This window comes from Sus scrofa, chromosome 4 (genome assembly GCF_000003025.6).
Source record: "Sus scrofa isolate TJ Tabasco breed Duroc chromosome 4, Sscrofa11.1, whole genome shotgun sequence".
Taxonomy (NCBI): domain Eukaryota; kingdom Metazoa; phylum Chordata; class Mammalia; order Artiodactyla; family Suidae; genus Sus; species Sus scrofa.
Window position 1 is genome coordinate 111,142,756 of NC_010446.5, and position 23,536 is coordinate 111,166,291.

The 23,536-nt window shown below is 38.9% G+C and overlaps 1 protein-coding gene across 5 annotated transcripts in view; it reads right to left on the minus strand.

Annotated features, from left to right (window-relative positions):
• Nucleotides 1-23,147, minus strand: part of GPSM2 (G protein signaling modulator 2) — a 64,991-nt gene extending 41,844 nt beyond the window's left edge. For 2 of the 5 annotated variants that reach the window (XR_002343535.1, XM_021090098.1), the window contains exons 1-2: nt 22,859-23,135; nt 8,601-8,903 (exon numbers count right to left, since the gene is read on the minus strand). Coding sequence is in view for 2 of the 5 variants with exons in the window: in XM_021090098.1 (XP_020945757.1) it covers nt 8,601-8,656 (56 nt within the window). In the remaining 3 variants the exon portion in view is untranslated. Of the gene's footprint in view, nt 1-8,600; nt 8,904-22,858 lie in introns of all 5 variants that reach the window. The other 3 variants (XM_021090096.1, XM_021090097.1, XM_021090099.1) reach the window with 3 other exon arrangements.

Consider the following 23,536-nt stretch of genomic DNA (forward strand, 5'->3'; position numbering starts at 1 on the left):
AAATAAAAATGTAACTAATAAAATTAAAAAGCTAGTAAAATTACCTTATCTACTACCACCATTGGTAATCCATCATCCTTTAGAAGGCTGAGTTAACTCAGCAAGCATTTTAATTTTTGGAGTAGCACTAAATGACTCCTTACTAGACAGAATTAGCTTTGAGCAACTCTACCAGAGTGGTAGCTCTTGATGCTGGTTGCACAATAGCAGAGCTCACACAGAGCAATTTTTAAAACTCTCAATGCTGGGTCCCACTCCCGTGGATATGAGGTCTGCCCTCAGCATTGTTTAAAAGCCCCCAGGTAATTCCGGTGTACAAGCCACGGTTTTAATTCATAGGCAATATGAATTAAACCACCACTCACTCTAAACTCTTCAAAGATGATTATACTTTTGTATTTTTCTTTCTTTCTTTCTTTCTTTTAGGGCTGCACCCAAGGCATACGGAGGTTCCCAGGCTAGAGATTGAGTCGGAGCTGCAGCTGCCAGCCTACACCACAGCTGCAGCAACTCGGGATCGAGCTATGTCTGCGACCTACTCCACTGCTCACAGCAACAATGGACCCTTAACCCACTGAGCAAAACCAGGGATCGAACCTGCATCCTCTTGGATACCAGTCAGGTTTGTTTCCACTGAGCCGCAATAGGACCCTCCCCCCCCCCCCGCTTATTTTTAAGCAGCAGGTCAATTAATAAACTTGTTCAGGTGCTGTCTTTTAGCCTCTAAAACTTCAAGGTTCCTTGGAGTCACAAATTAAAATAGAAAGTGGTTGCCAAGGGGGAGGGGGAGGGAGTGGGATGGATTGGCAGTTTGGGGTTAATAGATGCAAACTATTGCCTCTGGAATGGATAAGCAATGAAAGCCTGCTGTACAGCACTGGGAACTATATCTAGTCACTTATGATGGGGCATGATAATGTGAGAAAAAGAATGTAAACATGTATGTGTGCCTGGGTCACCTTGCTGTACAACAGAAAACTGACAGAACACTAAACCAACTAATCAGCTATAATGGAAAAAATAAAAATTATTAAGAAAAAAAGAGGCAGAGAAACCTAAAAAAAAAAAAAAAAAAGGAATTGTAAAACTGCAAAATAAATCAGATGAAGCTAAAAGAAAAGTCTGGACTAAGATTAACAGACACGATTACAAAGATTTAAAACAGACTTCTGGTGCAGAATAAGCAGATATGAGTAGTCATCTCTGACAGGCAATTTTTAAGTTTACGTTGAAGTATCTTTTTTTTTTTTTTAAACAATTCAAGTGATTTAGCCAAAGGCTACTGTTTGTTCGCAGACTAGTCACTTTCCCCTTACTTTATGGATATAGGTAAAATAAGCAAGTTAACCTCTTTTTAACATTTTGCTTCAACATAAGACCATGTCAATGAGATGCTGGGGGGGGATCTAAAGCATATGGAAAAATAAATCAGTTTATCAGATACCTTAAATTTATTTTTTGTTATAGGTCATTTCAAATTAATAAAGCTCCCCCTCTTTTTTTCTGTCACACCTATGGCATGAGGAAGTTCCTGGGCCAGGGATCAAATCTGAGCCACAGCAGCGACCAAAGCCGCTGCAGTGACAACATGGCATCCTTAACCCAGGGCACCACAAGGGAACTCCTAATGAGGCCTATTTTTGTCTTTCATAAGTGAAAACTGTCCTTTAGAACTGTATTTTTGAATATGAGATATTTCATAAAAGAAAAAGATTGTTTTTGCTTAAGGTTTCATGAGGTTACTGGTGTATTCCATGTGTGAAGACAAATGAGTCAGCAAAAGCTTAATATGTAAAAATGTGGTTTTATTAAAGGGTTCTTTGGCTAGAAAAGGTACCTGAACTTGTTGTCTTTATTTGTCTAAATACTGAAGCTACTGAACTTCTAAGAATTACCACAGGGAAAAAAAATTGGAAAAGATATTTTTACATATAAAATACAGTACTTTTTTAATTAACAAATTTCTAATTTAAGCATGATACCAATTGTGTAAATATATATATATATATATATATATATATAGAGAGAGAGAGAGAGAGAGAGAGAGAGAGAGAGAGAGCGAGCAATTTCATGGCTAGGAATTAATCTTAAAGCTATATACACACAGGGAGTTCCCGTCGTGGCTCAGTGGTTAACGAACAGGACCAGGAATCATGAGATTGCAGGTGTGATCCCTGGCCTTGCTCAGTGGGTTAAGGATCCGGCGTTGCCGTGAGCTGTGGTGTAGGTTGCAGACACGGCTTGGATCCTGAGTTGCTGTGGCTCTGGTGTAGGCCGGCAGCTACAGCTCTGATTCGACCCCTAGCCTGGGAACCTCCATATGCCGCGGGAGCGGCTCAAGAAATGGCAAAAAGACAAAAAAAAAAAAAAAAAAAAAAAAAACCATATATACACAAATCCAAAAGGATATATATAAAAGGATGTTCACAGCAACAAAAAACTACAACTTAAATGCCCATCGACAGAGTATTGGTTAAAAAAAGTACACACCACCATACAATGGACACTGACAACAGCATATGACTTCACTGAGGAGAGGGAGAGAGACACTCACACAAAGAACCATCAGTTCAGGACGATTAGGCTGCTGGCCAGGAAAATAGAGATAAGGCTATTAAGAAAAAAAAAAATTTAAGGCAGAACCCCCCCAAAATTAACATAAAATCTTCTTTGCCATTTGAGCTACTACCCCTTTAGTGTGCACTGTGCATGTGGATTCTACATTAACTAGATCCTCTTAGAAGACACAGGAATGCCTCCTTGCCCTCCCCCCAAAAGGCAATTCCTCCTGGAGCCAGCAAGGTAGCTCCTTGGGAGCTAACATTCCCTTCTCAATCCTGGAAGCTGTCACAATAATCCACTTGTTGGACTATGCAAACTGTCAGTATGTCAATTGAGCATATAATCCTTTGTCTTAAAACCTTATATAACTGTGCCTTGACTCAACTGTCTAACAGGCAAACAGTCCTCAGAGCTTTCTGAAAAACTGTTTCCCAGGTTATAATCCTCAGGTTTGTGCAGATAAAATGTACCCTTTCTTTCAAAGACTGACTACTGCTTAATTTTTTTTGTGGGCAATGTAAGACATTAAAAACTGGAAGTTACATGTAACACAGAGAAGCATCTTCTTCAAATAAATATCTTCGCCACAGATATCTGACCTGGATTTAAACTTACACAACCTTGTAACGGAACCATCAATCCAAATGACGTCGTCGCATCTAACAAGATTTAGCCGTAAGGCTGAATGGAATCATAAGCAATACAGATTTTTTTTTAAAGGTATTTAACATAATTCTCATTGGAAACAGCCAACTAGAATCCTGCTGAAATCCTTGAAGTGTATGGGGTGAGACTGCCCTATAGGAGAATCTACCTCAGAAGAGTCATTTCTGTAACAACTGCCCCCAAATAAACCTCAAAACAATCAAGTTAAAAAAAACAAAAACAACCAAAAAACCCTCTAGTTTATGAGTTTCTTCTGACATGTATTATGGCTCTGGTATATTTTATTGAAAAAGAAGTCAATATTCTGACAAAATCTCCAACACCTCAAATATATTTAATTGCAAAATAGTCAAGGCAGGTTGGTTTATAAATTTTTTAGAAGATCATTAAATAGTAACAGAGAAAGTAATTTCATATCCTCTTTGTCTCTATGAGAGACTAGAATTACTTCATTTGTTTACCAGTTGGGTTGAAAACAAAGAACATACCCAGAGTAGAAGACAAACCAGGAAAATATCTCTCCATTAAAATATATCCCACATACAAAGTTTCTCTTATTCTTCCTAATGGCCTATTTAATCATACAATCAAAAAAGTACATTGTTAATAACTATAAATAAACATAGTACTACTATCCTTGACTGAAATGTTTTCATTTCTGTTAGCAGATTGAACATCAGAGTCTTACTTCCACATCTTCTGTACAAACTCACATCATTTCAATTTATTTTAATTTTACATTATTTTTTATTTTTCTTCTACACTCGATTTTTTTCTCTACCTCCTTATTTTTTAATTTCTTGTGTTTACAGTATATCAATGAAAGCAAAATAGGATTAAAATCTTGATTCTACATCATTTTAAAAAATGTAATAACCAATTCTGTTCAAACCTGTCTCTCCCTTCCAAGGGCTTACATATTGGAGTTCCTGTTGTGGCGCAGTGGAAATGAATCCAACTAGGAACCATGAGGTTTTGGGTTTGATCCCTGGCCTCACTCAGTGGGCTAGGGATCCGGCGTTGCTGTGAGCTGTGGTGTAGGTAGCAGACACGGCTCAGATCTGATGTGGCTGTGGCTGTGGCATAGGTTGGGAGCTGTAGCTCTGATCGGACCCCTAGCCTCCTGGGAACCTTCATATGCTGCAAGTGTGGCCGTGAAAAGTGCAAAAAAGGGGGCGGGGCTTACATATTAAAAAAGAATAAATGATGGGGATTCAGGACTTAAGATCAAAGCAAGAGTGCCCTGCACCTTCTCCACTGGGCTCTATCCTGTGGCTCTCTCATTACATACCTTAGCCCCACCTTCTATGTGTTCTAACTGGGTGTGGCTCTTTTCCAGGACCAGTCCTGGTCCCCATAAACAACGTTCATCCATCCAATTTACTACATATATCTAGTTATGCCAGTTTACTTGGTAAAAGGGAAAGTGCAAAACTATCTTGATTTAAAATTAAATTCTGATCGGTAACTTAGTTTTAAAAGTGATTCTACTATATATTATATCAAATTTAATTCTCAAAATAACCCCCTGTATTTTTATAGAAGGGAAAATGATGCTCAGCGGCGTGCTTAAGATCATAGGATGGCAAAACTGAGAGGTGAAATCCTGTCTCTGTCTCCAAATCCAGTGCCCTTTCCATCCGTCCACAATACCTCAAGTAATTCTTTGGAAAGAATATTGTTAACAACTATATTTACCTAGCAAAACTGAAGAATTCAACACTGAAATTGTATTTCTTTTTTCTTTTCTTTTTTTGCTTTTTAGGGCCGCAGGTGGGGCATATGGAGGTTCCCAGGCTAGGGGCTTAATCGGAGCTGTAGCTGACAGCCTACGCCAGAGCCACAGCAACGCCAGATCCAAGCCGCACCTGCGACCTACAGCACAGCTCATGGCAGCACCGGATCCCCAACCCACTGAGCAAGGACAGGGATCGAATCTGCATCCCCATGAATACTAGTCAGGTTTTTTTCTGCTGAGCCACAATGGGAACTCCTGAAATTGTATTTACAACTTATGTGCAATAATCTAATTTTCACATTAAAGGACTGAAATGTTTATTATTCACAGTAACAAGTATGAACAAGGACATTTCTCAAAGAAACAGAAAATGAGAGAAACTAGTACGGTGAACTCGATACGTCCATCTTTCAACATCAATAATTACCAACACAGGGTATACTATCAGTATTTCATTCACCCTCACTCTCCAACTTCAGGTTCTTTTGAAGTATATTCCAGAAAGCATACAATTTCATTTGCAAACATTTTCAAATGTATCTCTAAAAGATAAGGAGTCATTTAAAATATATATATATATATATATAATCACAACACTATTATCATTACCTAAAAAATTGACAATAATGACTTAAAATCCACTGTCTACTTGTTAAAAGTTTAGAAACAAATCTCAATTTACTATTAGTCTCCATTTCTCTCTACCTTCACAAATACAAGATTTTTCATAAAGTATTGAGGTATCTCTCAGGAGGTTTTTTAGCGTCTGAAGAATTATTCCATTTCAAAATCACAACTCATTGTGCCACAGAAACTTCTCCAAGGATAGAAGAGCTTCTCCTCAATGGAAGATCCAGATGGATAAAACATTATATGCTAAGTGTTTACAGAACAGAAAAATATCCTATACTAGGCCATGACTCCTAATATAAGGGATGCAAACTATTACCTGCAATTATAGAATAATCTAACCAGGACATAGAATATAGATTTTACAGCACTGATGCAACCAGAGATTTGTCTGATATAGTCTTACTGAAAATAATTTTCAATTTCTTTTTTCTTTTTTTTTGCTTTTTAGGACCACACCCACAGCATATGGAGGTTCCCAGGCTAGGGATCTAATCAGAGCTACATCTGCCAGCCTACACCACAGCCACAGCAACACAGGATCTGAACTGCATCTGCAACCTACACCACAGCTCACAGCAACACCAGATCCTTAACCCACTGAGCAAAGTCAGGGATTGAACCTGCAACCTCATGGTTCCTAGTTGGATTCATTTCCGCTGTGCCATGACAGGAACTCCTCAACTTCTTTTGATGAAAAGAAAATTCCTATATAAATGTATAGCTGTGTTTGCCCTATGCTATATGATGGAAAAAGGATGAATCTAAGACCTTCCTATCAGCAGAGGAACAACTCCTCCTTATCTATTGCTCTTACGGTATTAAGAAGTAAAGTAGTCTTGAAAACATTTAGCAAGACAGGTAAACCTCTTACTAGGTTCATCTGAGGTTTCCCGTCCAATGAAGTGCAACAGACATTCCATCAAATGTGGACTCTGAGCCATGCTAGGCCTTGTGGCTGCCCTAAGGGAGCTAATGGTCCAAAAAGGGAGTGGCAAGGGAGGAGGACACAAATGCAGAAGCAGATACACCGAATTTTAATCCAGTTGGTGCAAAAAAAGAGATATGCACAGGATATGTGAGCACAGAGAGGACACACAGCCAAACTATACAATTGAGAAATCGTTTCCAAGAAGAGACTATTTCTGAGCTGAATCTTAAGATATTGAGTAGAATTAGCTAAACCAAGACAGAGGGAAGGGTATTTAAGTCACACGGGGTAGCAGGAGCAAAGGCACTGAGACGTGTTCAGGGAACCAGAGGTCACAGTGCAACGTAAGGGCTGGAAGGAAGTAAGGATGCAGAAAGAGGCAGGCGAGACAGCGGAAGACTTTGGGTGCTACGTTCAGCTGCGCTCAGCCCCTTAGGTGACTTGGAGCCACCAGAGGGATTAAGCAGGTTTAATGTGTGTTTTTAGACTGAGTCCTCTAGAGGCAAACTTAAAAGACAGATTCCAAGAGGATGGAGTAGAGAATGGAGGGAAGATGGGGGCCTGAACCACAGTGGTGTAAAGAAGATCCAGATGGGTAGATCAATCTGAGCAACATTTAGAAGGTAAAACTGGCAAGACTTCACACTGGGTACACAAAGAGAGAAGGGAAGAAAGTATGTAAGCTCACTTCCAGTTTATGGAACTACGCCCCAGAGGGAAGAGTGAGAGCATTTCTATTAAAAACGCCTTTTAATTTCGTTGAATGTCTTCCATTTTCTTTTATTTGAAACTTTTAAATTTTTAATAGAAATGCCCTCAGCTTACCCATATAAACTTCCTTGGCACCATGCCTTAACACAAGCCATCTCCAAAGCAAAGGACAATATACATCTCCTCACTGCCTCCTGAACGTGTGTTAAGACATCTAAAGTTTGGTAGCAAACATCATCACTCATTAGGGTTTTGAATACTATTCAAAGCTGTAAGTTCTGATGTTTATTTAATATTAACTTATAACAGTTTTAATAAGGAATCTAGTAATATCTAATTACCTTACTAATAATTGTGTCTTCCACTGTAATATTTGTTTTGTGTTTATTTTACAGTTTAGTACAATGACCGGAACTTAGCAAATAAATGTTAAATAATGATGATGCAGATTATTCTTGCTTTGTTCCTAAATGTATCAGAAATGTCATTAATATGTTACCGCTAAGTATTAAAACTATTAGTTTACCATGTTTAGAAAGTATCCATTCGGACATTACCACCCATTTTTAAAAAGCTCATTTTTTTTTTTCTTTTTTTTAAGGGCCTCACCCATGGCATACGGAAGTTCCCAGGTTAGGGGTCGAATTGGGGCTGCAGGTGCCGGCCTACACCATAGCCACAGCCACGTAGGATCCAAGCTGCACCTGCAACCTATACCATAGCTCACGGCAATGCCGGATCCTTAACTCATTGAATGAGGCCACAGATCGAACCCTCATCCTCATGGATACTAATCGGGTTCGTTACTGCTGAGCCACAACAGGAACTCCCTAAAAACTCATTTGTAAAAGATCACCATTAAATTATGACACAAAAACTAAGTCATTCAACCCACCGCACTAAAAATCTATCTTCTACCATCAAAAATGTAGAAATATATTTCATTTTTGTATTGGCATTATATAAAGAATTGCAAAAAGAAAACATTTTTTTTGTTTGTTTGTGCTGAAGTTCCCAGGCCCAGGATCAAACCTGTATCACAGCAGTAACCCAAGGTACAACAGTGACAATGCCAGATCCTTAACCCACTGAGCCACCAGGGAACTCCAAGAGTAACAAAATTTAAAGTAACTATTCATAAACTCTTCCACAGAATATTAATAAAGAACTGTAGTATCTACTACCATTTTCCTATAGAACAGATATAAAAACAACCACCACAACAAAAAGAAAAGACTGCTTAAAGGAGATATTAACTATGGCTAGTATGTTTAAATATTTTCTACTTTAAATCTGAAATGATATGAGTTAAATATGTTTAAATATTAAAAATTACCCGCTAAGAAAACAGTATAGTCTTACCTGTAACGAACATGAAAAGAATGGTCTTCCCTCATGCTTATCAAATTTTCCTCCATCGAATCATATTATAAGCTGGGTATAATATGAAATTATTTCATTTTATGCCAATGCAGTTCTACAATGTAGAATTGTTGCAGAATATTGTCCGGTTAGTATACTAATGAGTTGGCGTTAATACATCCTAAGCTCCTGCTTCTTCTTTATTAATAATGAAAGGAGGTCAATGTCAGACAGCTTAAAGGTTCAAAACGTGTCCCAAATCCTTGCATCTCTGGCCCTTTCAGCAGCACTTCAGCAACATTTCTGCAAAAGGAATACAAGATGTTTTGCTTGAAGTCCTATGTTCAAAGAATAACTTAAAAGGAATTCCAAGCTGTACATAATTACACAGCTAACTCCACAGACTGCTGTCATGCCAATTATGGGAGAAAAACAGAAGAGGGCTTAACTGTCAAGAGGATTTCTAAATAAGAATGTGAATACATGATATCTACTTGAGAACCGTACTTTAATTTCTAATTGATTTGAAATATAACAACTTTACTAATTTTTTCTACTATAAACAAATATGAAAGAATATGCATGGTACTAATTAAAATCAAGATTATGATACTTCAAGCTTTTTGAAACTGCTAGTAACAAGTAAAATGAAAATTCAGCAATTCATTTGAACAAGTCAATTCTAAACTCTGCAAATGTTTTTCTTCAAAGAAGGTATTTGTGCTGATAATTAGATTATAATTGGATTCATTTGCTCTCAATGTCCAGTCTAAACTTGTCAAGGTTTTTAAAGTGTTTTCACTGAATAAGTACACAAGAAATTTAGGAAATATGTGTGTGGTAGAAAGATAAAACAAACGGTTCTATACCACTCATCACTTTATGATAAAGAACATGATCCCTGCCTCTGAAGGCTCCTGGGTGCCTCAACCTAACCCACCCCGTTCCTTTCCCCTCTAAGGTGATCCCTGGACTGGGTTGTATTCATTACTCCCTTGATGTCTTCGTAACTTTGCCACAAATGTCTGTAGAGGTTTAAATAATGCGTTACTTAGTTCTGTATGGTTTTGCTCAACACTGTGTTTCTGAGATTTTCATCTCACTTGTTGCACAACTTGTAGATTTTATTGCTGTTACCACATTCCATTGTATACCAAATTCATTCTTTCACTCTGCTGTTTTCTTGGGGATTTTTTGGCCATTCTTACAGCATGCAGAAGTTCCCATCATTCTGCTGTTGATCAGCAACTTGGATCACATTTTTTAAAAAAATTTTCTTGTGGCTACTACTTTTTTTTTTTTTTTTCTTTTTAGGGCTACACCCATGGCATATGAAAGTTCCCAGACTAGGGGGTCGGATCAGAGCTACAGCTGCCAGGCCTACACCAGAGCCACAGCAACCCGGGATCCCCAACCCACTGAGCGAGGGCAGGGATAGAACCTGCATCCTCAGGGACACTAGTCAGATTCGTTTCTGCTGTATCACAATGGGAACTCCATGGCCACTATTCAAAGTACTGCTATGAACACTAAAACTAATAACTCAATGTACTGGTTAAACAGAAGAGTAGATAAACTAAAGAGAGAATGAGTGGAACAGAAGAATATCTGAAGTTTACTCAGACATAAATAAATAAAGAGGTGAAACATACTGAAACATAGTCAACTAATCTATGACAAAGGAGGGAAGAATATACCATGGAAAAAAGACAGTTTCTTCAACAAGTGGTGCTGGGAAAACTGGACAACTACATATGAAAGAATGAAATTAGAACATTCTCTAACACTGTACACAAAAATAAACTCAAAATGAATTGAAGACCTAAACATAAGGATGGATACTATAAAACTCCTAGAGGAAAACACAGGCAGAACATTTTCTGACATAAACTGCAGCAATATCTTTTCTCGATCCACCTCCTAGAGTATTGAAAATAAAAAGAAAAATAAACAAATGGGACCTAATCAAACTAAAAAGCTTCTGCAAAAAAAAAACCATTTAAAAAAAGAAAAAACAGCCCACAGCTGGGAGAAAATATTTGCAAATGAAGCAACTGACAAGGGATTAATCTCCAAATATACAAACATCTCAAGAATATTTATATATAAAAAAAAATCCCAATGAAAAAATGGTCAGAAGATCTGAATAGACATTTCTCCAAAGAAGACACACAGATGGACAAAAGGTCCATGAAATGGTGTTCAACATCTGCTATTATTAGAGAAAGCAAACCTAAACTGCAACAAGGTATCACCTCACACCAGGCAGAATGGCATCATCAAAAACTCTACCAACAATAAATGCTGGAGAGAGTGTAGAGAAAGGGGAACTCTCCCACACTGGTGAGGGGAATGTAAACTGGTACAACCACAATGGAGAACAGTATGGAGGTTCCTTAAAACACTAAATATAGAACTACCACATGACCCAGCAATTCCACTCCTAAGCATCTATCCAGAGAAAACCATAATTCAAAAAGATACATGCATTCCAATGTCCACTGCAGCACTGTTTACAATAGCTCAGGCATGGCAACAATCTAAATGTCCCTCAACAGAAGAATGGATAAGGAAAAAGTGGCATTTATGTACAATGGAATATTACTAAGCCATAAAAAACAAAATAATGCCATTTGCAGCAACACAGATGGACCTAGAGATTATTATATTAAGTGAAGCAAGACAAAGATAAGTATCATATGATATTACTTATACAAGGACTCTAATAAAAGTGATACAAAAGAACTTATTTATAAAACAGAAAGGAACAGATTTCAGGGGACAAAAAGGGGGAAACTGGAAGGAGGAGGGATAAACTGGGAGGATGGATTAACACAAACAGACTACTGTATATAAAACAGTGACAAGGACCTACTGTATAGCACAGGGAGGCCTGCTCAATGTTCTGTAATAGTTTATATGGAAAAAAGAATGGATATATGTATATGTATAACTGACTCACTTTGCTGTAAACCTGAAGCTAATACAACATTGTAAACCAACTATATCCCAATAAAGTTTTTTTTAGGAAGTACTTGGGAGATAGATGTTGAATTTTCCCATCACCTATTATACCTAGTGTTAGTAGTTTTTGTCTGAGGGGCATTTGCCTACATGTGTACCGAGGAGAGGTAACACTATGACATGTGTTTTAACTTTTAATTTTTTTTTTTTTTTTTTTTTTTGGGCCACACCTGTAGCATGTGGAGGTTCCCAGGCCAGGGGTCAAACCAGAGCTTCAGTGTCAGCCTACATCACAGCCACAGCAACGCCAGATCTGAGCCACATCTGAGACCTATGCCTCAGCTCATAGGAATACTGGATCCTTAACCAGCATCCTCATGGATACTAGTTGGATCCTTAACCCAGGGAACTCCGATGTGTGTTTTAATTTTAACATTAATGTTATAAACTTTAAATTCAACCTAGGTTTTTTCGGTAAAAGTTAGTTTCCTTTAAGATTTAGTGCTCGCTTAGCTTATAAATTTGACAAATTCTTTTAAATATGTAACACCATTACAAACTTTATCTCCTGCATTAAAGCCTGTCATACACTGAAAAAAAAAAAAAAAAAGCACTTCAGAGAAAAGGAAGACAAAATAAGAAGTTCTGATAAGGTCTAACTAATGTACCAGAAAGAAAAACAGAAAAAGGAGGAAAGGCAAAATCTTCATTGATAAACAGGGAATTTTGAGAGTTGCAGACAGACATTAATTAACAGATTGAAGAAGCACACCAAGTCCTAAGTAGGATAAATAAAAATGAATCTATATCCAGATATATCACAGAAAGACTATAGGCCATCATATATAAACTATAATCTTTAAGGTAACAACTGAGAGAAACAAATGAGGTAAGATTAAGACTGATGTGTGTATTTAAGTTTTATATATATGTTAAGATACGTTTGTATATAAGTTTTATATATGTTTACATATGCGTATAAATACTTATATACTTGCATATAACATATGTAATAAAACATACATGTGTGCATATACACACACTCACAAAGTCCTAGAATCCAGTGTTACAAACAACTCCATGGGTAAGTTAGTCCAAAATATTACTACAGCATTCCCAGAAAGATCACAAGGCAGCCAATCCTAATTTTGAGTAGTCCTTTTAGAAAGTTGTTTCACACTTTGAGCAACCTTTCCATTTCTACCCATTTCTCCCTTTGCTACCATCCAACAGAGCCTAATTCTTCTTCCACATAACATCCCTTTAAGTATTTCAGCTATAACATAAACTAAACTCTAAAGAACACACACCTGGGAGGTCCCGTCATGGCGCAGTGGTTAACGAATCCGACTAGGAACCATGAGGTTGCGGGTTCGGTCCCTGCCCTTGCTCAGTGGGTTAACGATCCGGCGTTGCCATGAGCTGTGGTGTAGGTTGCAGACGCGGCTAGGATCCCCTGTTGCTGTGGCTCTGGCGTAGGCGGGTGGCTACAGCTCCGATTCAACCCCTAGCCTGGGAACCTCCATATGCCGTGGGAGCGGCCCAAGAAATAGCAACAACAACAACAACAAAAAGACAAAAAGGCAAAAAAAAAATAAATAAATAAAGAACACACACCCACTGCTTTGTTAATTAAGTACAGTTAGAGAGAGGTTAGTAGCGAACAGCAATTATGAGGAGGAAGGTAGATGGAAGATGCAGAGGATCAGCCTTGGGAACACTGCCAAGCTACAAACTTCCTAGAAGAAATGAGGTTTTCGTATTAAAAACCAGCTTGGCATATAAGAAACACAAAATGTTATTCCTCTTATCCCCTCTCTAGGCCAACAAAGGAAGCAGTATCTTAAGAAACGATGAAAAGATAGGTAGCAGTTATTAATCGAACAGAAGTTCAATTTTCCTTTTGGTCAGAATTCCATCGTACCTCTTCTTTCCTTAACAAAAAACACGAAGAGAATGAGTGTAGATGTTCACAGCAATAGCTCCAAAGTGCATCTCAATTATACAACAGCTGAAGTGTCAACTAAACTGTCTTCCACTACCACTTTGAGGTTAGGTTGTTATTTACAATATGGGGCAGAAGATGAGGTAACAGAATTAACTTAGAATTAAGTTATACTTTAGTTGAAATATTTTTTCAGTCATGAAATTGTAATGAAATCCCCAAGTTCACCAAGCATTAAAAAATTAGGTTAAGGAGTTCTCATCATGACTCAGTGGTTAACGAACCTGACTAGCATCCATGAGGACCCGGGTTCCATCCCTGGCCTCGCTCAGTGGGTTAAGGATCCAGTGTTGCTGTGAGCTATGGTGTAGGTCACAGATGCAGCGTGGATCCCACATTGCTGTGGCTGTGGTGTAGGTTGATGGCTACAGCTCTGATTGGACCCCTAGCCTGGGAACATCCATATGACGTGGGTGCAGCCCTAAAAAGACAAAATAATAATAAAAAAAAGACCAAAAAAAATGAGGTTAACTTTGTGTTTATTAAAATGCAAGCATGTAATTAAATTAACAAATGTATATAAATGGAGTGGCAAAATACCCTACCTCATAAGAACTGCACACAGAACCATTAAAATATTTTTAAACAAGAGGTTGTTCCCGCTGTGGCACAGTGGGTTAAGGATCCATGTTGCCATAGCTGTGGCTCGGATTTGATCCCTGGCTGAGAAAGTTCCACGTGCTGCAGATGTGGCCCCCCCACCAAAAAAAAAAAAGGTATTTACTATTTTACCAAGGACAATTTATAATAATAAAGTTTTACTACTTTCAAAAGAAGAATATCCCCCACAAGAGTCATTCTTAAATTTCAATCTCCATGACAATTAAGTACAATTTCTTATGTTACAATTATTCACTGAACAAAAAAAAGCAATTCCTGATTCAGTGATTCAGGTTGCAAAGACTCTCTAACCAATTCAACAACAATGTGTTCGTTCATGCTCCACATGGAGTTAACAAATCTACTTCATATTTTTTTTTGCTTTTTTTTGTCTTTTTTTTAGGGCCACGCCAGCAGCATATGGAGGTTCCCAGGCTAGGGGTCGAATTGGAGCTACAGCTGCTGGCCTGCACCACAGCCACAGCAACGCCGTGTCTGCAACCTACACCACAGCTCAGGGAACCACCAGATCCTTAATCCACTGAGCAAGGCCAGGAATCAAACCCATGTCCTCATGGATACTAGTCGGGTTCATTAATGGGAACTCCTACTTCATATTTAACATATAGTTTATATATTACTAGTACACCACTAATAAAATTTATAATCGATGTTAAATTATAAATTGTTCATTAAGATAAGAAAACTTAATGACAGGACCAGGAAATGGAATGGAAATTATAGGTTTGAAAGAATATTAAGAAGTCATCAACTTTAACTCCAACTTCCACTAAGACATATAACTAGTGGAGTTCCTGCTGTGGTGCAATGGGATCGGCAGGGTTGTGGGAGTGCTAGGATGCAGGTTTGATCCCCAGCTGGCACAGTGGGTTAAAGATCCTGCATTGCTGCAGCTGCGGCTTAGGTTGGGAATGTGGCTTGGATCTCATCCCTGGCCCAGGAACTTCATGTATTACAGGGCAGCCAAAAATGAAAAAAAAAAAATTATAACTAATAATTTGCAAGGGACACATCTGCTCTTAAGAGCATCTCCCAGGTTTTAACAAACAATGCTCCAAAAACCTCCCTGCTAACAAAATTGCTACCTCACAGCATCTTCTGGTCTGACCATAAAGAGAAAGCAATAATTATTTTCCCTATCTTAGAAACTGATAGAAGCATACAGAAAAATCAGCTGGTACAAAACTCTGATTGCCTTGTGCCTAATTACCTGATTGGGAAGTCAAAACTGGCAGACTCCCATTACAAACCTCGGTGGATTTCTAGACACTGTCCAAGGTGTGCAATCGGAGTGAACAATAAATCCCAGCCCTGCTTCACTCCATTGGAAGTAAAGTATCTTCTTCAATCTAGGCGACTGGGAAAAATAGGGCACAGGTAGTTATAATTACAGCTCACTCCCGTATGGGTCTGAACTCCACAGATCGACTTATAAAGGGAATTTTTTCAATAAATAGATACTACAGTAAGTACTACATGATCTGCATGCTGGTTGAAGGTGCAGATGCAAAACTGTGGATATTGGGGGCCAGCTGTAAAATTATGTGTGGATTTTCAGCTCCCCTAATCCCCACATCATTCAAGGGTCAACTGTATAGCTTTTGTCCTTCTTTCAATTTATCTAAACTATCTACTCTTTGTGTGTGTGTGTGTGTGTGTCTTTTTGCTATTTCTTGGGCCGCTCCCGTGGCATATGGAGGTTCCCAGGCTAGGGGTCTAATTGGAGCTGTAGCCTCTGGCCTACACCAGAGCCACAGCAACGTCGGATCCAAGCCATGTCTGCAACCCTCACCACAGCTCACGGCAACACCGGATCCTTAACCCACTGAGCAAGGCCAGGGATCAAACACACAACCTCATGGTTCCTAGTCAGATTCGTTAACCACTGAGCCACAACGGGAACTCCTAAACTATCTACTTTTGACTGCAACTTCAATGCTAATAACTTTTGGTCTGATTCTTTCATTTATGTATCTCTATAAACTGGTAATACCCATTAGATAATATATATAACTTTCTTTTCTTGCCTCCAGGATAATCTAAATTCTTTAAATTCTCTTATCCTTATAATTCCCTCTAAGGTACTATACTCAAATTCTCCAAATCCCTTTCAGTTGTAATGTTTCAAATCAGACACAGTAGCTCTTTATCAAACAGACCTGGGATAAATATTGAAGAAGAATCAAGAATGCATTTAAAATAAAGTTCTCTCACATTAGAATTCAGGGTACAGGTTATAGTAACAAATATACGCCACAGTACTAACAGGGATAGTACCATTATGATGCCAAAACATCCACTTCTAAAATACACTCAAGTAACTACCTGAGGTAAACTGGTTATTTTTTTTTTTTTGTCAAATTATGTAAGTAGACACTAATGTATTTGTAGATGGTCTAAAAAATAGCTTGTCACCTAATCCAAACATCTATTTCTAATTATTTTTTTTGGTGCTCTCTGAAAGATACAGTAGAAACAAGATGGCAAGTATAAGGAACAATACATGTAAAATCAAGAGTAGGAAAGTAGAAGCAGGAAGTTTACATAGAAGAATATATGAGTGTAAGAAAAAGCAAATGGTGTAATAAGCAAAGTCCAACAGAGAGTTCGGAGCTTGGTTTTAGGGTGGCAGGTGTCAAGGAGCCAATCAAAGGCAGGAAAATCATTTTGATATTAGAATATAAGACTGATGTGGGAAATTCTTGCCTAAGGCAAGGGAAGTCAGGACCAAGACTGGCTGTGTACTTAAGTAACCTGGCTGAGCACCTACAGAAAAATGAAAATAATGCCCACGGGCTAGATGTGAGAGGCAAAGGTCAAGCAGTGAAAGGGACAGGCAGACCAGTAGCAACGTGCAGTGACGGAAAAATTGACTTACGAGAATAATACCTGGGAGAGGAAAAAAACGGAATATTTATATTAAACCTGTACTTGGTAAAGTGCTATGATCACAAATTTAGCCGAAAGAAACAAAGATATCAAGCTTGAGATAATTTAAAATAAAAAATTGATAAATGTGAAGGTGGGGGCAGGGGGGCAATAGAATGAGTGACTAACATGTCTTAATTTTGCACATCTTTAAAGCCAAAAAACCGTGATAAGCTAGTGACAAAATTAAAGAGAAATTTCAATGGGACAAAAAAATAAAGCAATGCATAAAAGATCAATTCTTTGAACATAATCTCTATACCAATAATATAATCAAACCATCACGTAATATTGTGAACTATGTATAACTCAAGATTACATCTGTGTGTATCTAATCTATCTATAGTGTTGTACACAGTGTCAGTGTCAACTGATAATTGCTATATATATATATCAAGTGTAAATTACACAATCCCAAATTAATAAAATAAACCATCACAGTGCACAGTAAAGCAGACTATTCCATTCTTTATCATGTTGGAGAAATAAGAATTTACTACAGAGTATGCTGTAAAAGGGGTATCGATGGTTTTCCTTTAGCAAAGATATAATAACCCTGAGGTAGGTGCCACAGTAAGGTTACATCTTAATTTACTGCTAACCTTCAAGTTTGCAAACAATTGATATGTCTTTAAAATGTTAGGCCAAAAAATATATATATTCGACCAAATTAGGTTAGAAAATAAGTGTAACAGTGTAACTGCTCACTAACTACATAGTTTGGCATGAAAACTTTCTAATAAGCTGTTTGTTAGTACTGATCAGCTAAATAAATAGAATACAGAATAATGGTTCTAGATCCCAGGTAAATCTGTATCTTAAAGGTGCACTACCAGTCAGAAGGGTTCCCATGTATATTTGAAATTAATCCTCGTGGGTCATTTTGAAAAATAGCAAAGACATGCAAAGTAAAGGCACCACTAATTTTAAACTCTCATATTTATTCTTGGCAGATTAGAAAAAAAAGGAATTTAGGCCCAGAACTGTTTAAAAGGTAAAACAATGAAACCAACTGTTTCGGAGTAATGAATCCAAAAACAATTTTAGTAATATAAAATAAGAATTCCTGTTTATGTTTAGGTGTTTTACACCTAAAAGCTCACTATTCTAAACAACTAAATTATATATAAATTTTCTTTTTTGGTTAAGAGCATTTACATCTTTATCCATCACATAAAGCTGAAAGGACTTTAATGAATATGCTCCCTGGACAACCAGAATACTAATAAAAGCTATATATGAAATTTCAAATTAGATAAATACTAAAAACATAATACAGAAGAAAGCACTTTTAGATTATTAAAACTGCTGTTTTGAAATTACAGTCCTTGGTGATTACAATAATTCAATAGAGGATGAAGCAGTTGCTTAAAATTTTCAAGGACAGAAGGAAGATTAATTTTACACATCTCTAATCCTGGTTACCTTTTTTCCCTGCAAAACAGTTAATAAATCAAAAGTCCTGTTGCAACAAGATTACTTATTTATATTTAATAGAAATATGTCCAACTAAAGGGGAAAAGTCTTAAATATATTCATTAGGATAAAATTAGTATTTTTCTCCCTATTACTTGGTTTTATTTCTCCTCAAACTGAAGCCCAGAGTTTACAAATAATGTTAATTTTTCCTCCTATAAAACAATTTAAAACAGGTTGCCCTTTTAATCCATTAGTAACATTAATAACCTTTTGGAAGGGTTTCTATTAGACACATAAGAAAAGTGATTTTTAATTATTATAAAGACCTAAAATTGGATACATAACAGTGTCTTAATATCAAGGTTATAGAAGACACAAAGATACATTTTTTAACCTTAAATTTAAGTCAATCCCAATTATATTTTCAGTACATCCCAAATGACCATTCAGGTTATAAGATCAGGAAATCACAAGAAAATGTCTATAATCCACAAACACTGATGATTCACATGAACCCTGATTCTAAAAGAAAAAAAAAAATCCAAAAACCTAAATATATACATTAGTCCTGCCTTTTCCAATCTGTAACCTTTAGTTAATAAGTAAAAAAAATCATTGGACAAACAGGAGCTCAAAGAGGTAAATTCAAAATAAACATCATCTCATGAAGACATTACTATGTCAGGAGAAAAAAAAAAAAAGAGAAATACTTATTAGTAAATAATAGGGAGAACAAAATTTTAAGAAAAACTGGTCACCAAGTCACCAGAATTTATGTCCCACAGCCATTTATTACTACCAAAGCAGTTCAGCCATCAGCTTAAATCAATTCATATATGTACTAAAAACTCAACAATGAAGGGGAAGAAGAAGTGGTCCTTTCTACTGAGCACTGTTCTTCAGTTAGTAAATGACAATAAATCAGTCATCATCCCGTCTTCAGTGTCCCCACCACCACCACCACCACCACCCACACCTTCAGCAAGTTTCCCGGCCAAGGATGAATCAGAGCCAGAGCTATGACCTATGCCACAGCTGTGGCAACACTGGATCCTTAACCCACTGTGACAGGCTGGGAATTGAACCAGTGCCTCCACAGAAATAAGCCGGATCATTAATCCACTGAGCCACAGTGGGAACTCCAATAAATTGGTTCTCTTAACCGAAGAACTTTGAAATGGCAAAACTGGTTTCAAGTACATTTTTAAGGAGAAATAAATCTCAAATGCAAAAGGGTTACAAATGCTTAAAAAGAATCCCTAGAGTTTGAATTCAGAATTCTTCATAAGAAAATATAACTTTTGGAGTTCCCGTCGTGGCGCAGTGGTTAACGAATCCGACTAGGAACCATGAGGTTGCGGGTTCGGTCCCTGCCCTTGCTCAGTGGGTTAACGATCTGGTGTTGCCGTGAGCTGTGGTGTAGGTTGCAGACGCGGCTTGGATCCAGCGTTGCTGTGGCTCTGGCGTAGGCTGGCAGCTACAGCTCCGATTCGACCCCTAGCCTGGGAACCTCCACATGTCGCGGGAGCGGCCCAAGAAATAGCAACAACAACAACAACAACAGCAAAAAGACAAAAGACAAAAAAAGAAAATATAACTTTTCTCCTTCTGAAAGTTATCATCATTCCATGGAGAAATGTTTCTGTTCAATTCAATAATGTTATGAGATGATACAGGCAGAGTAATTCTAAGTAAAAAGGACGAGGGAAAGCTTTTTGGAAGCAAGGAAATCTGTAGAGCATCTCGAAGAATGGGTAAACCTTATTAGGCAAATTGAGAAAAGGCATTCCAGCCGTGGGAAATGGCTCAAGCACAAACAAGGAGGTGAGAATGCAGAGAATGAGCACTGGGTTAGGAGAAGCCAAAGAGAAGTCAAAGAAGGTACTAAATTGTGAGGGACTCTGAATATGTATGTGGCTGAGGAATACTTGGCCTTCACTTTACACGATAAGGAACCTTGTAATTTTTTCAACAGAGAAATAGAAAAGTTGGATCTGTGTTAGGAAGATAAACTGACAGCAACATATAGAGCAGGGCAGAAAAAAGTTACTGCAAAAACCCCAGAAACCACTTTGGAAAAGGAGCTCTTCTCTCCTCATCCCATAACACCAAGCAAATTGCTTTGCACATAATCGACATCCAACAAACTATTTTGATTTCTTGCCTAGGAAGAACTATGAAGCAGCAAAGAATCCTATGATAGCCAGAAAACCAGACTTTTCATAATTTCTGTTCCGCGGTAAACAGTGTATTCATATTCACACAAATAACTCAGCCAAGTCTTACTCTTAATTTTGTACTGTTTTTGATGATTAAAGGATATTATAATGTTACATGATTTATAAGATACTGAAAGGAAGTTAGCTAGGCTAAAAGAAGAGCTAAACTGTTTCTCCATAGTTTACAGCAAAGCATAGCACAATAGGCATCTTAAAAGTAGAATTATGGAGTTCTTGCTGTGGCACAGTGGGTTCAGGATCTAGCATTGCTGCAGCTATGGTTTAGGTCGAAGCTGTGGCTCGAATTCGATCTCAGGCCCCAGAACTTTCATGTGCCACAGGTGCAGGGGCGGGGGGGGGGGGGGGTAGGATTATGTCTCTACAAATGGAATCCAGAGACCTGGAGGAGATTTAAGCAAACACAGAAGCAACAAAGCATGTGCTTTAGGACCAGGAGGTGGTCTGAATCTCAGCACAATGACTTATTAGTTATACGATCTTGAGCTATTTAAACTCTCAGTGTTGATTTGGGCATAATGATACTTATTCAACATCTGTCATGATGATTAGAGATCTGATTTATAAAAAGCACCTCAACGCCTGGCTCTGGTACTTAACAAAAGTATTCAATGTAGTAGTAATAATAATCATTGCCATTGTTATTAGAAAAAGTAACATGTCTCTTAGAATAGATTTAGAATACTAGTCTCTATGTCAGGTGTTCAGTTTTAAAATTCCACAGAACTAGTTACAAAATCTCTGTCTTTTAGGTAAATCTAAGAACAAGGCCATTTTAACAACTACAATACCCTATCTTTGTTTTAATTAGTCTAGTAGCAAGTTTAAGATTTCTATCAAAATATAATATTTTTAACACTGCATGCCTGATTTCATGAAAATCAATATAACTAAACTACTTATCTAGCCAAAGAGGATCTGAAAGGAATGCCTCTACAACAGTAACACCCAACTTTTTACTTTGTATCTGCTCAACTCCCTATATTATAAATAATGGCCTGAAAAAGAGCTTGCCAGGAGGAAGGTAGGTATGAGACCGTCCCTTCCTCTCCAAAGCACCCACTCTCCGCGCGGGCGCGCGCACACACACACACGCCAACCCACAGCAATCTTCGCTTTTTTAACGTTGCTCACTGACTTTCAAACAATCAACCAAAGCTGCTTCTTGAATAATGACAAGCCAAGCAAAAGCGATATTTATCAGAGGTAATCACATTGGTGGTTATCAGGCCGGAAATCTTCCGCGCACCCTTCTAAAGTGGCAGCTTGAAAATTCAGCGTCTCCCACACACGCCACCCGAGACACCAATACTAGCCGACTGAAAGCCAAGAATCCACTCCGTTTAATTCCACGGGAGGGTTAAATTATGCATTAAGGCAAAATTTCCATCTCTACTCGTTTTAAGAGTTCAAATAACACCAGTTAAAATAAGCCAACTGGTTACCATATAAATACAACGAAATTATAGCTTTTCCACTTTCCACTACTCGAAGATATTCCACAGATTTTTAGGAAAGGGTTTTCTTAATATTCTACCCTTACTAAAACTTTTTGCAGCAACCACGAATTTCTCTGGTAAATCAACAGGTTGGTGCCCCCAAATTCACGAATTTCAATATGGTAAACGCAGGTGTCTGACAAAGACTGTCCTCCTTAGACGGCAAACTCACGACTACAAGCGAACGCGATCTGCCTCGGATTTAATTCCACAGGGTTTCAGATTTTTAATCTGGTTGTTATTTACACGCAGGACATGTGAGAAGTTGTTGTAACCTATTACACTTTTACTTAAAAAACAAAAAACTGGAGAACGAAGCTCTTAAGAATTCTCCCATTGTTAATTCCCCAACCTGAAAGCAACTGAGGCTCGAAGGGCAGCGGGGTGCTCCTGACCCGAGTTTCTAGTTTCTCGACGCCGGTCCCCGAGACCACCCCGGCCCACTCCCCAACCTCGAACAAAGGAGGTCGCCCCTCACACTCTCTCTCTCACACTCACACTCACTCTCACACACACACACACACACACACGCCCCTGCTTGTCTCCTCCTCCGCCGGGAGCCCACAAACACCCCTCCGAACTCACCTCCCTGGGGCGGGAGAGCCTGCGGAGCACCGCCGACAGGGCGAAGCTGCAGCAGCGGCCGCCTCGGCGACGGGCGGGTGGCCGAGGCCCCTCCCCACGGCGAGTTCCCTCCCCTCGGCGAGTCCTCAGGCAGAGGCCCCGCAGGCCAGCGCCCCCACCGCCGCAGGTCACGTGGGCCAGAACTCCGGGGCTCTCCTCTCCTAGTCAGCCGCCACGCAGGGGTCCCGCAGCGCCGCCAGCCCGCTCCCCCTGCCCTCCTCTGCGCTTGCGCCCCAGCTCCCAGGCGCTCCCATTCAAACAGACAACGCCCCGCGTCTTTCGGACCCACCAATGGCCGGAGCGGGAGGCGGGGCGGGGGCGGGGCCATCTGCGCACCGCCTCCCGGGTCCAGGCGGGCGGGGGACGCGAGTGGGATTAAGCGAACCTCGGGGCGCCTGGTCCTCCACTGCCCCCGGGCTCTGTCCTCAACCACCGAACTAAAGTCGCTTTCTTTCCCTCCTGTTTCTTTTCCAGACACTGAGGGTGGGGCAATAAATATCGTCCAGAAAAAGTCCGTCGGACTGTCCCAGACCCTTTTAAAAGGTGGGAATCCCAAACAAGTGCCTCTTGCCCTGACGGCTTGGTCCCTGCCAGGAGAATGAGTCTCCCAAGGGCACTTGCGGGGATGTTTAAGAAAAA